The sequence below is a fragment of the Alligator sinensis genome, unplaced genomic scaffold (genome assembly GCF_000455745.1).
Source record: "Alligator sinensis unplaced genomic scaffold, ASM45574v1 scaffold983_1, whole genome shotgun sequence".
In the NCBI taxonomy this organism is placed as follows: domain Eukaryota; kingdom Metazoa; phylum Chordata; order Crocodylia; family Alligatoridae; genus Alligator; species Alligator sinensis.
The window spans coordinates 961900-977219 of record NW_005842015.1 but is presented as its reverse complement, the minus strand read 5'-3'; the positions used below and the strand labels follow the sequence as shown (position 1 = coordinate 977219).

Below are 15320 nucleotides of genomic sequence, written 5' to 3'. Positions count from 1 at the left end.
GGGGGGGGCAGGGGGCGTGTGCCCTGGATCTGTACAGGGCGGGATGGGCTGCAGCCAGGGCTCCGCAGGGTTCTTCTTGATGGGTGCTGGGTTTGGAGCGGGTGCCAGTGGCGCTGGCAAGATGCTGCATCACCCCCAAATTTCACCAGGCTCTTCCTGGCACATGGGTGGAGGCAGGGCATTGAGCCAGAGCTGCACTGGGTGGCTGGCAGAGGTGGCGCTGGGAGTGGAGCGGTGGCAAAATTTGAGGTGGATGCAGCATTCTTCCAGTGCCACTGGTGCCCGCTCTGAGCCTAGCCCCCTGCCAAGAAGAGCCCCACACAGCCCCAGCAGCAGCCCACTCCGCCTTGCCCTGTGCAGATACAGGGGCATAGGTGGCCGCCGCCCACCCCCCAGGATGCAAGCAGGAGGCGTCTTCCACCCCCACAAGCCACAGCTCCGCCCCCCCCTGTGCAGGGGCAGCACTGGCCACTGTCCCCTCCCTCACCATTGATCTGCTTCCCCATACCTCTTCCCTCCCTTCTTCCCTTCCCTTCCCCCACACCAGACCTACCAGCTGGAGGCAGCTCTCCATGCTGCCAACTGTACTCCTCACTGCCCGAGTGCTGCACTGCAGCTGTGCACAGCACGGGCATTTATCAGCCAAATTATCTGATAGCTGATACAGCCAGTTTTCTTTATACTGGTACTAATCCGATATCAGACTGATATATGGGTACACCTCTAGTTCTTACACCAGAACAGCTTATGCCCGTATGAGAAAAGGAATAAGCTGTGCTAATACAAGAAATATCTATACTAACAACCTGAAATGTGGATAACAGTTATCTTGATGTACTTATTTAAGTGAAAATCATGCTGTCACTGAAAAAAGTGACAATGATACACAACTGTATACAGAGCAAGCTTAAGAAAAGCAGTCAAACATGAAATGACATATTTGGGGGAAAGGAGTAAAGGATGACAAAATTACTCCCTATCATTTCCCACCATGAAAATCAAGAGCTAGGCATTCAAATTTTTCCAGACTGATCATGAGAAAATGCTTTCTGAGCCTTTCTCTGTCAGATTCTCATTTATGTCACCTTTCTGGCATGTACAGCAGACATATGGCCAGATTTGTGTCAAGAAGCCTTAATATTAAAAACAGGAGTTCATCACTAAAATTTTTAATAAAAATTTGCTTTAGTCTGCTACTTGTTCTTTATTTAGGATTACTATTTAAGGAAAATTTGCTACAAAAGTTGACAAACAATACTACAAAGCATTATTTATTGGACAAGATGGATCTTTGGCACTATATAAATATTGCAAGCATAAATATTCCTATGTTCAGGTAGAAAATCCTTGCTTTGCATTGGTTCCACTTTGCTTTTTAAATATAGATCACAGGCCAGCAAATTACTATTAGCATATGATCTGGCATCACTGACTTTTTAACGGAACTAATCCCAGGCTTAAAAACAGACTAAAAGCCACGATTAAATTTTAAATGTGCTTAAGTACTTTGTTGGACTAAGGTTATGGCTAGTGAACAAGTGGGTTTTAATAATGTTTCTGTGATAATATGAGGTTTAAAATGACTGATAGAAATTCAGTTTGCTCTATTATTCAGGAGTCACAGAAAAAGAAAACTTAAACACAAAACAAAATTATTAAAAAAGCAACAAAACAGTACTTACAGCCATTTGAACTTTTGATCTGTGAAATGAAAATTTAAAAAAAGGTTAGTGTTGTAAGCACCAATCAGAAATAAAACAGTTTAAAATGAACAGCTGCCAAGAGAACTGCATAGTTCTCAAAACCTTTGGATCTGAAAATGGATATGAAAACTCTACAGATATACAAAATAGTGACATGAGTACTGGCTTCATTCCAGGAGTAAAGGATAGCACAAAGCTAGTTATTAAAAAAATAACTATTCAAAAGTTTTTATACTGCAGTCACAATATTTAATAATTATAAGACAAGTTTGTTCAACTGATGTGAGGTTTAAATCTGCAAATAACAAGTTGTAAACAAAGCATATCATACCTCAGTCAAAACATTAGAAAAATGTACCTTAAAGAATCATCTCTTTGAAAGGCACCAGACTACATCTTTTCTATCTATGATTTAAAGAAAGGGTGGAAGCCTCTGACAAACAGTACGGGCAGCCTTCCGTGTGTAATATGTGGCAGGTCAGGGTGGGGGCAGATATCACAACAATAGATGAGGCAGAGCATAGGGCAGGAAATAAAAAGCAGAGCAGCAGACTGGACAAGGGAAGGAAATTCAGAAGTGGCACTTGGAGAGCCTAAATTGTGGCACACCTGCCAAAAAGGTTGGGTCCCCAGTGATTTAAAGGATTCCCCTTTCCTTCTTGTATTGTGTACAATGGGGAAGACTGAGGGCGTGCGAAGCGGGCCCTATTAGATTTGGATTCGGCCCGAATCAGGGACAGCGATTCAATTTTTTGATTCAGATCACTGTCTCTGATTCGATTTGGCCAAATCCAAATCTGAAGATTCAATGCTAATTCAGAGAATCAGCAATTCGGACACAGACACTTTTAAAAGTTTTTTCTACATACCTTGAGGTACCAGCGTGGCTCATGACTGCTGCAGTGGTGGGGCAGATTAAGTGTCCCACAGGAGTGCAGGGAGGTCCCCCGCATGCTCGGTGGCGAACCTGGAAGTGGACCACTTACAGGTCTGCCAGGGAGCACGCTGGGGGGCCGCCCTGCCCCCCCCGTCTTGGTGATTGGCTGTAGGGGGACCCTGGGTGCCCCCCTCAGACCCAGGAGGCATCAGTCTGCTTCTGGTCTACTTCCAGGTCTGCTGCCGAGCGCGCTGGGGAGCCCCTTGTGCTTCTGTGAGACACTCCATGCACCCCAGCAACACAGCATTCATGAGCTGCCTGCTAACTAGAGGTATGTAGAAATAATATTTAAAGCTGTCTCTATGTTTGAATCTCCCCAAATCAAGTTGTAGTGTTCTGATTCAATTCAGAGAGATTAAAGGGTCCTCCGATTCAGATTCAGAGATTTGGCCACTGAATTGGGCCAAATCTCCACCAAATCGAATCAGGCACCAAAGCTTCGCACAGCCCTAGGGAAGACCTTATTCCACTTACCAAGCACCAAAGGGATCTTAGAAGTTTAAGAACAATCCTATTCCACTCCGAGTCCTTCAAAAACCATTAATATGTTTATTTTTATAATGCACCATCATCATGGATTTAATGCTACATCAAAAAAACTGAAGAAGATGCCTTAAACTTTTGTATTAATGATTTTTCAGAGACTCAAGCAATGTGAAATAGGATCATACTTAGATGCAGAAGTCCCTTTAAGGGCCCAAGAGGTGGTATACAATATTGCAATTAAATCTCGCTGAAGCGTACCTCACATATTTGTTGATCCAAAGCGCACTGAGGTCAACACTAAAATTGTAAACAATTTCTTTTATATCCCATTATCAGATTTTTTTTTAACCTTATATTTAGCATTCAGCAAATGTCAGGGTTTGTAAAACATTATCGCAGGGACTGTAACTAACATACTGGCATTGCCACATTGTTTTGTTAGCAAGGGGAAATCCAAAGATGTGTTTTTAATATTACATGACTTCCTGCTTCTCCGATTTTTTTTTCAAATAAACTGCTTTAGTTCCTGCAGCCATTTAAGAACACCAGCTCAAATTATTCCTCTACCTACCAGAAGGTAGCAGCAAACAATACAAGTTGGAAAACATGCTGCAAAATGTGTAAAATAAAAAGAAACACTAGATGGAGTTCTTAGGGCGAATATAAGCAGAAAGTAGATTTGTGGGACCCTCATAACCAACTGAAACAGACCTGCTCTGCTTCCCCTGTTACATAACAGAAACTTACTTTAACAATTCCATGTAGGAATTTAAAAAAAAACAAACCTAATTGCCTGCTATAACTAGGAAGCTCTCACACAAAAAAAGGCACAAGTATGGGTGGATACCAAAAATAAGCTTTAAAAAAAGACAGAAGTCTACAGAAAGCTATAAACAGTATTATTTAATGAGAATCTGCCCCAACTTTTAGAGCCCCAGAACTCAGAAATTTGGGCAAGGACTTGGCAAGCTGATTTAGCCTGTAATGTATACATTAGCAATTGAGTTTAGAAGAATTCCTTAGGCAAGAGAATGCTTCTTCCCAAAACACCTCTGCCCCTGGAGCTAGACCTCTTCTCTCCCTTAACACAGTCGGTAAGTAGCAAGCAACCTCTGTGACTTTGGTAAACAGCACATTTATGTTATATGGGTCACATTTTGTCTAAACCACTTCACCTCAGTGAACGTAAACACTGCCCACTGTCCCTACCACTCCCAGAGCTTCAGGTCCCCCATCCTGCATGCCCTGGGAATTCCTATGATGTATATAATGATGCCCTTGAACCCCAGGAGCACCTGTCTAGGATGGCTGAAGAGCATGGGCAGCTCTGGGACACCCACACTCTCCTAAAGGAAAAAGGCGTCTGCCACAAAAAAGCACAATTTTTTACCAGCCATTGTTAAACCATGGATGCTCCAAATTACAGCTGTAACAAGGGGCATGGACATCTGCTTGTCTGGGCTTTGTGCCAGCATTTTAAAAAAAACAAACTTGCATGCTTTAATATAGACGGAATCGCATTACTTCATGCTATGGGATGCCTTCACAAGACATTGCATCCAAGAGCTGCTCGATGAAGATGTGAGAAGTTGGCAGAGCAGAGGCAAAGCAGGAGAAAAGCAGGGAGCACCCTCAAGCTTCTTGGAAGTAAGAGGCGCATAAGAGAGAAGTCTGTGTTCTTGGAAGGAACTGCTCTGAAGGAGTGATGGCCTTTGAGCGGTGGAACAAAGCAAAGCATTAACTTTAAGGAGGGTCTTGGTCCCTCTGGCCCTCCCACCATCGTACTGAAATAGTAGTTCTAAGCAGAGAAGTGCTGGCCTCTTGTCCTTTCTGGTGCCGGTCTCCTGCTGGAGTCTAGAACCCACTGAACAGGACCTGGAGGGCAGATATCAGATGTGCAATCACAAAACCCTCTCTACAAACACTTCTGAACCTCTGATACTGTCAAGCCAGATCAAAAGGGCAAAAGAAAAATCAGGAGGCTGTTTTAATTTCACTCGATCTCTCAAGGCCAGAACAGATCATCAGGGAAGGAGACACTCATCCCTGAAGTCCAATTCAACAGGAAAACAACACAATATATCCTGAATCCACTGCATACTTTTACTCTATCTGGAAACAGCCTCTAAGTGATGAATAAGAGGTGTGATTTCCTGACATATTTATTCAGAGCACCATAAAAGAAAGCTAAGAAGGCTGCCTCATGGAGTGGGGAAGGGAAAGGAAAAGGAAAAGAAAATACCACACAATGTGAAGTACTTGCCCAAAAAAGGAATGAGTGCCCACAAGAAACTCCCTACCCCATCCAGCAAGGAACTGAAAGTTTAGTACCATTTATGATCTGCCTTGTAGTTACTTTCTTTCCTGTAAGCAGACTTAGAAAGGCCAATGTTCTGGAAATATGAGCATCCTTCTCCCTTCTGCACCTAACAATGCCTAACAATGACCTATATTAGGCAGAGTAGATTTGCACCTTTACAGACTTACTTCATCAGCACCTGATGAAGTATGACCTCTGGTTACAAACACATATGCTATGCATCTCTGATTCAGTTAGTCTACAAAGGTGCAAATTTACTCTGCCTTCTGCTTGACTTCAGACTAACGCACCTAATTACCTCTCTATTCAAAAGGCACAATGTATCCTGCTAACAGCACCCAAGCATGACTATGAAACCTTGTTTAAACAACAAAATTGGATACCATGCCAACTTTCTCTTGTGAAAAGCAAATGCTTCCTCTGATTTTAGCTGCTTTCAGTATCGCATGTTTCTCCTGAATTCAAAATGCCCCTCTAAACTTTCCAAACCCTTCATGCTGATGTCACAAATAAGACCAAAATAAAACCCTCTCAAAACAGAGGATTCCTCTCCGTTGTAATAACTCAACCATTCCCCAGTAAGCCAAAGTACAACCTCCCACATTTTTAAACGTTAGTTTTTAAATGGTTCCATGCTGCATTTTTCAATACAAGCTGTGTAAACGGAACTGTTCCCTCACTCCATGTTGCTACGTAATAAGGCATTATTTATATAAAACATTATATCATCATTTCAGAGGATATCTACCCTGAACCCAATTCCCTTCTATATTCACATCTAACACATCAGAAGCCATTGCATTTCCTTTTTTTCTGTATTCATTTACATATCCACAAATAAAACTTTTTTTAATAGGATAGCTGGATCCTGAAAACAACAAAACATACCAGGATATAAGGCCTTAGAGATCAAAGAGGGAAAATGCAGCAAAATGTGAAACACAAATCATTTCAGCTGAACTGCATGAGGAGGATGTATAACCAAACTCATCACTGGAGTTTCAGTGACAAACAGATCTTTTCATGTGGCACACAGCCGTTCTCAAAAGCCTGATCAAAGCAGCTCGATGCCAGAATGGTTGAATAATTAAATCTCACAGACCTGGATGCTGCACTCTTCACCCAATCTGCATAATTTATTGGGACTTTTGGATGCACTAACAATGTGCAACTGGCTACCTACTTCCTTGAGATCCTGAGATGCAAAGCAATTCATACAGGGGAAAATCTTTGGTGCGTATGTTACTTTGGAAATGGGATTTAGGTTCTTAAGACTGCTACGTGATTTTGATGATTTTACCAGAGGTCTACAGATGACATATGCACAACTATATGAGGAGGGCCAAAGAAAGCAAAGATAAATCCACTGAAGTCCTTGAGGCTACTGTCATCAAGCACAAACTGTACTGGCCCACAATATCATGTACCTAATATTGTGCCAGTGCGTGGGAGCAGAGCCACAGAGAGCATGTCTACACTGCAAACAGCAGGCCATCTTCCCAAGCATGGTCTCACAAGGCAGTACAGCTATGTTCAGATGGTGCTATGAGGGAGCTAGCATTGCTTCTCTTCCAGGTCATTAAGTTCACATCCAAGTGCGTGGCCACCTGGCCTTTTATATTTAGTGTTGAGTGACCGCCACATCTCTTCAGGTTTTTCACCCCCTGAAACTACAAAACAAAAGCCAGCACAGAAACCAAAGACAGAGATGGTAGAAGAGAGGTCAGGAAGATGATTAAAAAAATGGCATGACAAGTTGAATCATGGCTGTGGCTACTTTTCAGACTGCGGTGATATCAAGTCCCTGAACAATGGAATTGTACAACATGTACAAAGATTCAGTAATATATTTAGCAAGAGGACTTCTTTTTTTTCCTTTTACAAGATTCCCGTAACAAGGTGAAGCCTTGCCATCAGCACCACACCTGTTTTCTGCATTCAAGTTTCCAAAACAAAAAAATAAAACAAGTGGTTTGATTAATGTAAATATTGGATTAGAAAGCTAAGTCGCAACAACTACATAGTAGTGCAGGGGGAGGAGAAGGCAGCAAAATCCGTTTGCCAGTTTTCTGAGAAGGAAGCTGGTTGCTGCACAAATCTCTATCCTGTGCATCATCATCACATCAATGCATGCCCAGCAATTCACTGAGGTAAAACCAGGAAATCCATCATACACACAGCAAAGCTGAAGACCTTTAAACACATGCACGGATCTCAGTGCTTCCTTCCGCACTGCTCTTCATGCTTGGAGGAGGTCCCTAAAGCCACCTCACTAGCCTTCGAATTCCTCCTTTAAAAATCTCCTTTGCTGTGATGTCTGCAGAAACACTGATGCCACTAGTGTGCTAAGACCAGTGCCTCGCTTGCAGATCAGCACGCATTTGTACATATGCTTGCGCCGCAGAGCCTGACACATTTAAAAGCACCCGGCGCTGCAGCGCGTACAGTTGTATAAATGGCGTAATGCGCATCAGTGCTGACAAAGCAGCGGTGGTGCACTTTTGAATTAAAATACATCAAGGGTGTTTTAGTTCAAATTTTACCACCGCCACTTCCTCAGCGCTGACGCACATTTCGCTATTTATGCAAATGCATGTGATGCAGCACTGGGTGTGTCAGCTCACAAGGAGCAGACTCAATTAATCAAGTCTACTCCGACGTGCCAGACAAATATATGCATATAAATGCCCGCTGCATCCTTATGATTCCTTCTAGTCCTCTGTCTGTATCCATCTAATATATATAGTCTTGTACTAAGACTGTAAACACTTTGGGGCAGGGAGCAACTTATGGTTCTTTGTTTGTACATAACCTAGCACAATAGAGTCCTGATCCAACATACCTATTCTCTTTTTGTCCAGTCTGTTAAATCTTGGAAACTTAGCACATAGAAAGAGTGATTCCTTTCCTGCATACAGTAACAAGAGAATAATATTTCATTTTTGGAAATAAAATTATTTCAGGGGAAAAAAAGTCTAACAGAAAGATTACGCAAAAAGGCACAACAAAAAGAACGCAACCCTGCCATCAGGATATTGCAGTTCAAAGAAACCAAAGTACTTCCTGAACCCAACCATATTTGTGGTAAGCAAACAAGGTCTGACCCTGCCCACTTTTAGGCCACTGGTTACACTTGAGGTGAATCTGTGGATGCAGGATTAAGAAAAATGTGGGATAAGAGGAGTCTGTGACCAATGATTTGAGTTTGAAAGCACATATCCATTTGCTCATGTTCAAAATTGATTTATGTTGGCTTTACATAAAGACTTAAGCTTTCCTAACATAAGGTATTTAGGGAAAGCTCGTTTTCAACTTGAACATTCACCAGATCTCCAGGTTTAGATTTGATTATGACCATCCCCACTGGGCTGTTTAGGTATACAAGTCACCAAATCAGAGAACAAAAGGGAATAAATATTTGCAAGTGATCTGCAATTCCAGAACTATTCAGTGAAGAAAATGATAACCAATTAACATGAATCTCTTGTGGATTTTGCATTCTGATAAGAACAAAAAAATAAAGCTAAACTCCTTTATTGACAAACATTCACCCAAACCGCATTTTCTCAACCCAAGTGATAAATACTAAAAACAGATAATCTGATCTACCAGATCTTTTAACAGATATATAAATGAATGCTTTAACTCAGAACCCAAAGGCATAAACCTGGAGGCACTGAGAAACTCCTAGAAGGGTTGAAAGTACGTGGTGACTTGTCAGCTCATACACATTATTACATTCTGACCCCTCTCTAGATGGGGATTTTATTGTCTCATTCATATCAGCAATATGCAGAAGTTCTTCAACTTGCATGTTTTTTCTTATACAATGCTGTAAATCAGATGACCCCCAATCCAGTTAAGTACTTGATGTCTAGCACATGTTTAACTCCTATAACCAAGTGCTCAAGCCTTTAAACTGAATTAGGGTACTAGGACATTTCAGAGTTTATTTACTTAAATATTTTGGGTGGGGAAGAGGTGTACCAGGGAAAGACAATTGTGAAATACTGAGATAACTGTTAGGCATGTAATGTTATATAATGATTGGCAACAAACATATAAATTTGCGATGCGTAAGTGCATCGTAAGTGAACTGGGGCAGAACGAGTTCCCTATGGTGAGGGAAGGAGTGAGGCAGGGGCAGGCGCTGCCCAGCCAGGATGGTGAATGGGACCCTGGGGCTGGGAGTGGGACAGAGCCATGGGCGACTCATCCAGGGGGCCCAAGGGGTGTGGAGGGGGGGCAGCTCCCTGCCACTGCATGCACCCTCAAGGGAAGCATGGGGGGCATGTGCCCCTTCCCCCCAGATTTGTGCATGGGGTGAGGACAGTCTGACCCCTGCAAGCTCAGGGACAGGGGCTATGCTGGCCTCTCCCTGACCAGGGAGAGCTGACCCAGGTCTGTGCTCGGGGCAGGCTCAACTGCGCTTGGAGGTGGCTATGGGTCGGGGCTAGAGGAAAGTTTAGGGTGGCTGTAGCCCCCCCCCAAGCCCTTCCCTAGTGCTGCCCCTGGTCAGGGCACTCCACTCTGCTGCCTTTCCCTTGGGTACCCTGCACAAAGTGCCCTGAGCAGAAGCGCTGCTAGGGGAGGGCTTGGGGGGTTATAGCTACCCCAAAATTCCCCATAGCCCCCCCCCTCCTAGTGTCACTGCCTGCCCCGTGCAGTTGAGCGCACCCTGAGTGCAGCTTTGGCCTACCCCTCTCCCCCCCGCTCCCCTCCACCGGGAAGAGGCCAGCATAGCCCCTGGCCCTAAGCCACAGCATTCAGCCCACCCTTGCCCTGCACACAAATCCAGGGGGGGGGAGGGGGGCCACATACCAGTCATGCCTCCCCCAGGGGTGCATGCAGCAGCAAGGAACCACCCACTTCCCCACCCTCCTGCAGCTCCATCCTGCTCCTGGCCCTGGGGTTGCATTCACTGCCCTGGCTGGACAGCCCCGGCCCATGCCCCAGTCCCACACCCTCCCTCACCACAAGGCCTCCATCTTCCCCCTTACACTCCATCCCCCCCACCAGAGTTACTGGCAGGATGCTGCTCTCCAAACTACCTGGCTACATTCCTGGCCGCATACACACAGTATTTATTGGTAACATTAATCGGCTACACTGGCCAAAAAAACCCAATAGCTGATAATGTTAATTTTCCTTTTATCAGTACTGATCCACTATAGAGGTGCACCTCTAGAGGGGGCCCCCAATAAATCTTAATTTGCCTCTGGCTCTGATTTTTCAGAAGTTTTGACAATCCAGAATTCCTAAACTTCAACTGCAGCTATAGACTCTCAGCCCTTCTGAAAAATCAGGCCCCTCTGACAGATTAAGAGGAGTTACCATAACCAAAGTTATTAAACTGCCACAAAAAACTGTTTACTTATATTGTGTTGCTCTACCAAAGACTGGAATCGCTTGATTCAACTTATAACTCCTAATACAAGGCTAACCGCTTCTATCCTAAAGAATCTGTCCATTTTAGCTCACAGCCAGTGATATATTTTTAATCTACTTTGTTATATACACTAACCCTGCAATATTATCTTTATTATATTACATTACAATGCAGAACTGAAAATACATTTAAGCAAATGTTAACACTAAAATTTTCCCTCCGATCTCTTTGGCAGGTTTACAGGGCCAATCCATAAGACACCATTTAACAGAACACTTTGGTACTTCCTCATTTTGTGGGTGTAGATGGGTTTATCTCTGGGGAAACTGGCTCCAATTTTAGAAATAGCACGCTAAGTTTCTGCAAGGGTTCTTCTTTTTTCTACTCTTTTAACCCCTAAAGGCAATATTTTAAGAAAAATCAAAACAAAAGAAATAAGCCAGTCAGTTTATATTTATTATTAGATGGACAATCTTGTGGAGCCATTAAAGGCATTGAGAGTATTAATATGGTAACACAACAGAAGAAAACTGAAAAGAGTAAAAATATTCAAGTCACAACACTATAATTTGTGCTCTTAGCCTGCTCAGGGCATTTTGAGTTATCAGAGTTGTACAAAAATAATCTATTTTTATTTTGCATGTATTTACATTTGACTTCTAACATTTCTAAAAATTCTCTTATCCCCCTGCCCTGCCCTCCCCCACACCCTCCATCCCCAAAGTTCCATCAGCTTTGGGGACAAATACATAGTCTAATTTGTATAGCTGCCATGTCCTCTGGCTGTAAATGATATATCTGCAGGCTGGCTTTGGAACTAGGCCACAAAGGAAAGAAACATCATATCTAAGATTATTCGTGCTCTCCTTTTTGCTGCCCATTAGACAGTGTTTCAACACTCAAGTCTTCTTAAAGTTGATGGTCTAGGAGTTTAAGATGTGCTAGGCTGTAGTTATGCTAAGCTATACTGCTGAAAAGCCATATGGGAGAAAGGGACCTCCTGACCACTGGACGACCCAGTAAGAAAGCAAGAAAAAGTAAAATATGCAAAATGGCATTGAAGGGAGTATGAAAACAGCAGCTACAAATACAAAAGTTAGAGTTTACTAACGAGAGTGCAGGTGTGTGAACTTGACAAATGAAACAAAGATGAAGATCTCCACAGAGAGGGATAAGAGTGAGCACTGGGGTGAGTATGCAAGCATAAATGAAGGAGATGGGAGACCTGCCCCTCGTAGAGACCTACGGGAGCACAAATGGTGTATGGTGTCTCTACCAGTCAAGGGAAAGCTTCACCAAGTTGGATTGACTACTAATCAGACCAACTGGTGCTCTGTCCAACAACAACAAACCTTTCTGAGCGTTCACCATTGAACACGTATCCGAGTTGCGTTTTCCGTGTTGCTTTTGGGATCTGGAAGATGCCTTGCCAGTGCTGGACTTCGAGGGCATAAAGACTCCAGAAGCTTGTATATCAAAAGCAACAGCAACCAGATACCACCCAAGAAAACATTCCACACACCTCAAAACAACAGATAGGCTTCCAGAGAGAACATGAAGTAACCTGAAATAAAAGTCTTGCAAAATGTGTGCTACTATATAAACCCTTACCATTCTGGGTAAGAGATCAACTTGATGAGTGGAGATAAGTTTAAAAGGAAACTTACTCATCTGACCTCTACTCGCTTCAAACATTCTTATTTTAGCAAATCAACCACACGTCCACTACATGAACACACTTAATTTTAATTTCACAAGAAGAAAGGATTTGAAAAAAAACCTGGCTTCCTTGGTCCATTCTTATTTTAAAAGAATTAAATACACTGAGTAAGGAAGTTATTTACTACCTTGCCGTGACCTGCAAAACCCAGAAATGAATGCGTTATGCAGTAACTCAAGGTATGTTACTGTGTAACAAATGGGTAGTAAACCAGGGAACAATTATGATAAAGTTTCAGTAGGTGCATAACAGACTCCTTTCTGATTCACATTAGTGTTCGTACTGGTCTCTCATTGCCATTGCACTGATGAACACTTTGAAAAAAGTGTTCTGGATAACAATGTGCCTAGTCTGAAGAGAATGGATTTTGAATTTTATCCAAAAGAATAAACACCAGAGACATTCTAGCAGTTTTTTCCACATATTACTGTCAGCGGGCAAAACTGGGTGTTAACTGCTGCTGACCAAGGTAAATATTAGCGAGAGATAGGCTTTTTTTCTTTTTAATTAAAAAAAAAAGCCTAACGCACTCAAAAACGACCACTGGATCACAACTGAACTACTTACACTTACAACTACTGTTTTACTTCTCCATGCTTGGTTCTTCCTTAGCCCTCAAGAGGCCTTTGGGGGACAGAAAGCCACCCTTTTTATAATGTTTTGGTACCAGAGAGTGCTTAATTTGTTTGTGTGCGCTGCTTTAGCAACACATAGGGATGAATGTGTTAGCCTGAAATCCTGTTAAAGCAGGCTCTGCTGTTAATAGGCCCAGCTGCTAAAATCAACTGCCTTGCAACTAAGCACAAATATTTCACCAATACTGAGCAAATAGAACTGTTACGGCTAAAGCTAAACCTGTTCAGTGACTGAGGAGCATTACAGCTGCTTTGTCCATCCTAGAGTAGTAAAAGCAAGAAACACTCATCAGGATGAATCACACCCCATTACACCTGGCAAAAATTTGCAAAGGAAACCCCAGAGATTAGCCCTTTCATAGAGAACTCACCGCCCCCTTCCCTCCTGAGACACCAAGCGAGACTTGATCAAAACACTTTTAAACACTTCCTAAAATCAAGAATCAACATTTAAAAGCCTTTCAAGCAGCAGCCAAGAATTACTTCAGTTGTTTCCTAAAAATTATGTGATTTTATACGTTAGTGACACTGCCTTGAAGACCCACTCAACAACTCAATGGTCAGTCTTCATAGGGTCCTGGAGTTTGATAAACAAGTCTGTTATTCACACTCTCTCACACACTGAAAAATTACAATGACAAAGTACAGTCTGGAAAAGACTGTAAATATTTTTGCTATCAATTCTTGTTAATGATCCATATATTTACAAATAGACTTTGCCTTCAGTGACTGGACTGTTCCTTTGCCTAAATTGTTTGGAAGATTTTGCAAAAGAGAACAAATTACTCATTTTATAAATCACAATTTCTGAAACAGCTACTCCTTTGAGAACCAAATTCTGTTTGCCGTACAGAATTCTGTTTGCCGTACATTTTTCCCACTTCCAGTCAACAATGCTGCAAAGTGTACAAAATGAAAACTAAAAGTTGGCCATCAGCTTCTATAATAAACAAGCAAGGTGTGTTTCAGTATGCACGCCAATTGGAGTGTCTTTTTTTTCAAAAAGGCATTGTAGGCTACCATCTATTCCCTAGAAGCAGAAGGAGGAAAAGCAGGTAATCCCATAGCAATGGCATATTTGAAATGGTTCCAAGAACAACAACAAATTACAGCAATGAAGCTATATAAAAAAAATTGTTTAAACAAATTATTGAAAAACTCACATAGCAAAATTCAAAACAGGTCCCTTGGGCTAGATCCAGAAGTGGGTTATCCATCCCAAAAGTAGTCCCAAGGTTATCAGGCCCAACAACTCAAATGTGTTTGACATCTTGCCTTAATGTAGTAATTGTGTAAGTCTTTCTGGATCACGGGGAGAGAAACCATTCTGTTTTCCTGGCAAGATCTCTACAAAGTCATGGTTTGTTATCCTTTAACTTTTTCCTAGCACTATCTCCTAGCAATTTAATATTTTCCATTTAACTTCTTTCCCTTAAGTGTTGTATCAATTGCAGAAAGTTAACTGTTTATAACTACCTGGGACATTTTATCTGAAACCTACTCAGTTCCAATCTTGATTTTCCAGATGAAAATAAGTTTGATCTGTTATCTACATTTAGCATCTAAAACAACCTTTCAGAGGACAGGAAATACAGGCCAGTTGGAGGACTCTTCAGCATGGAGATGGACTTTCTTGCTAAGCATACACTTAAATTTTTGTGATGGTAAGCACAAGCCACTAGATGCCACAATAAAGCCATCATTTGTACAGCTAAAAATGATTAAATATGCCTAGATTTCCAGATGAATTAACACATCATAGAAAACATATAACTTAGAATGCTTGTCTTGGAATGCTCTGGGTGAAACCAGGAGGCTTTCATATTTAGCTGTATAGTACAGCTACCAAACAAGCAATCTACATTAACATTTTTCAGATTTCCCCCTCTGTTTTCCTTTCCTCAAAAAAGTGAACATTTCTAAGTATTATGGGTCTCATACATCCTTAAGTGTCATAGATAGTGGGAATAAAAGAAATAACTATACACAATATATTGTGTGCTGAAGATGGAAGGTGCATCAAGATTAATTTCTCCCACTGAGCATTAACAACCATTTTTCTAAGCATAAACCATCGAAGTTAAATCACCTCAAATTGTCCTTTAACCTTTTTTCATAACTTAGATTATT

At 42.0% G+C, this 15320-nt stretch overlaps 1 protein-coding gene across 8 annotated transcripts in view; it reads right to left on the bottom strand.

Annotated features, from left to right (window-relative positions):
* Positions 1-15320, bottom strand: part of PTPRJ (protein tyrosine phosphatase, receptor type J) — a 171455-nt gene that overhangs the window by 47859 nt on the left and 108276 nt on the right. For all 8 annotated transcript variants that reach the window (XM_006022013.2, XM_006022012.1, XM_006022015.1 and 5 more), the window contains one exon: positions 1683-1701. In XM_006022013.2, the coding sequence (XP_006022075.1) occupies positions 1683-1701 (19 nt within the window). The remainder of the gene's footprint in view (positions 1-1682; positions 1702-15320) is intronic.